At 67.3% G+C, this 1,705-nt stretch overlaps 1 protein-coding gene across 1 annotated transcript in view; it reads right to left on the bottom strand.

The window, feature by feature from the left end:
• Positions 1-1,153: 1,153 nt before the first annotated feature.
• MNEG_9310 (hypothetical protein) overlaps positions 1,154-1,705 on the bottom strand; it is a gene marked incomplete at both ends in the record, with an annotated part of 1,942 nt that continues 1,390 nt past the window's right edge. The window contains one exon of the mRNA XM_014042219.1: positions 1,154-1,560. Coding sequence (XP_013897673.1) covers positions 1,154-1,560 — 407 coding nt within the window. The remainder of the gene's footprint in view (positions 1,561-1,705) is intronic.

Here is a 1,705-nt window from a genome sequence, read left to right as displayed (position 1 = left end):
GGCGGGGGACGGGCCTGCGCCCGCGCTGCGGCCGCCCCCCCGGCGACCGCAGCAGTAACAGCAGCAGTGAGGCTGGGGTGCTGCTCATCACGCTTTGCCCGTGCTTTGCTGTTGGGTTGCTTGATGCTCTTGAACACCCGGCTTGCCCCTTCCATGTTTGGATTCCTGCAAATGTGTGGCAAGGTTTACAAAACGATGATATGGGGCAAGCAGTTCAATATCCTCTGTGCACAGGCCATCAGTCAGGCCTCCGTTGGATCCAGCTGTTCTGAAGTTGGGGGCGGTACAAATCGCTCACGTCAGGGATCAATTATGAGTGGAAGGCAGCCAAGTGCAGTGTATGCGTGCATAATGCGCTGCATGGAGGCCGTGCATGTCAGCATCCAACACCAGAGCGCCCTGCAACCAGACAGCCGGATGGCGGCGGCGTGCCGTGGCTGCCGCACCCTCCTGTGCAACCGGGACTGCGCCGCGCGAGTCGTCACGGTGCGCGTGCCATGCGGGCGATGCAAACGCTGCGGGGTGGAGGGGCTTGCGCACAGCGCCGTGCTCGGAGGGGTCGGGCCTGTCATTCCACTTGGCAGCGGAAGAGGATCAGGGCGCTGCGCCGTTCGCTGATGGCCGGTGCGGAGGGCCGTGCTGTGCGCAGATTGGTGCAGGGTTGACGGGGAAGAATGGGATAGCAAGGGAGGTGTCAACTTTGCGTGGGGCCAACCGCCCCGTGGCAGTCATAGGTGATGCACTTGAAGGCGAGCCAATAAATGAAGGAGGCAATACGGTTTGTGTGCCCGGCATGGTGGGCTAACAGTACAGCTTTGTCGCCGCACGTGGGCTGGGCACGCTCACACGCGCAACAGGTGGTGGCTGCGCCACCGCCGCACTCTCAAGCTGCCAGCCTCCGTCGCAGTCAGACACCCCGAGCCGCTCTTGCGCAAGCTGCCCATACAGCCAGCTGCAAATGCCAAGACAGCGGCAGCACTGGCAGCTGCTGCACAGCAGCACCAACAGACTAGGCAAAAGCGTGCAACGTCAGCTTCACGAGTGGCTTTTGTGGCTATGGAGCGCCCGCGGCGCAGCAGACCCGCAGCGTTGGCGCCGCCCCGCACACCCGCGGCATGGGCCGCGGCCCGGGCCGCCGCCCCTCAGCAGGGGTTCACACGATCAGCAGCTCGCGGTCCCCCCAGCCGTACGCCTCGCGGTGGCGGTAGTACACCGCCCGCAGGCCCTCCACCACCTCCGCATGCACTGCGTCGACCCGCGCCTCAAACTCCGGGGTCCCCCGCGCCAATGGAGGCCCGACGCGCACCGGCGGCCCGACCGCCATCCGCATGCGCCGCGGCCGCGGGACGGGCGTGCCCCAGAGGCCGTACAGCAGCCCCACCGACATGCGGAGCCGCCGCCCGATGACCATCAGCCAGGGGGGGCCGAACGACATCATCTGTGACACCCCAAACATGAAGACCGGCAGGATGTCGGCGCCGTGCTCCACCGCGACGCGCACGAAGCCCTTGCGGCCGAGCAGCTTCACGCGCTCAAAGTCGGGGTGCTGCAGGTACATCTCTGCGATGCCCCCCGGGATGACGCCCACGGCCACGCCGGTCTGTTGACCGTCCTTCCCCAGCCGCGCGCGGCCCGCGGGCCCTTCGCTGCCGCGGTAGGCGGCGGCGCCCGCGCGCGGCGAGCTGCCAGGGCACTCGCCGGCGGC

This window comes from Monoraphidium neglectum (genome assembly GCF_000611645.1).
Source record: "Monoraphidium neglectum strain SAG 48.87 unplaced genomic scaffold scaffold01891, whole genome shotgun sequence".
Taxonomy (NCBI): Eukaryota; Viridiplantae; Chlorophyta; class Chlorophyceae; order Sphaeropleales; family Selenastraceae; genus Monoraphidium; species Monoraphidium neglectum.
The sequence above is the reverse complement of the archived record's forward strand: the minus strand, read 5'-3'. Positions and strand labels throughout refer to the sequence as shown.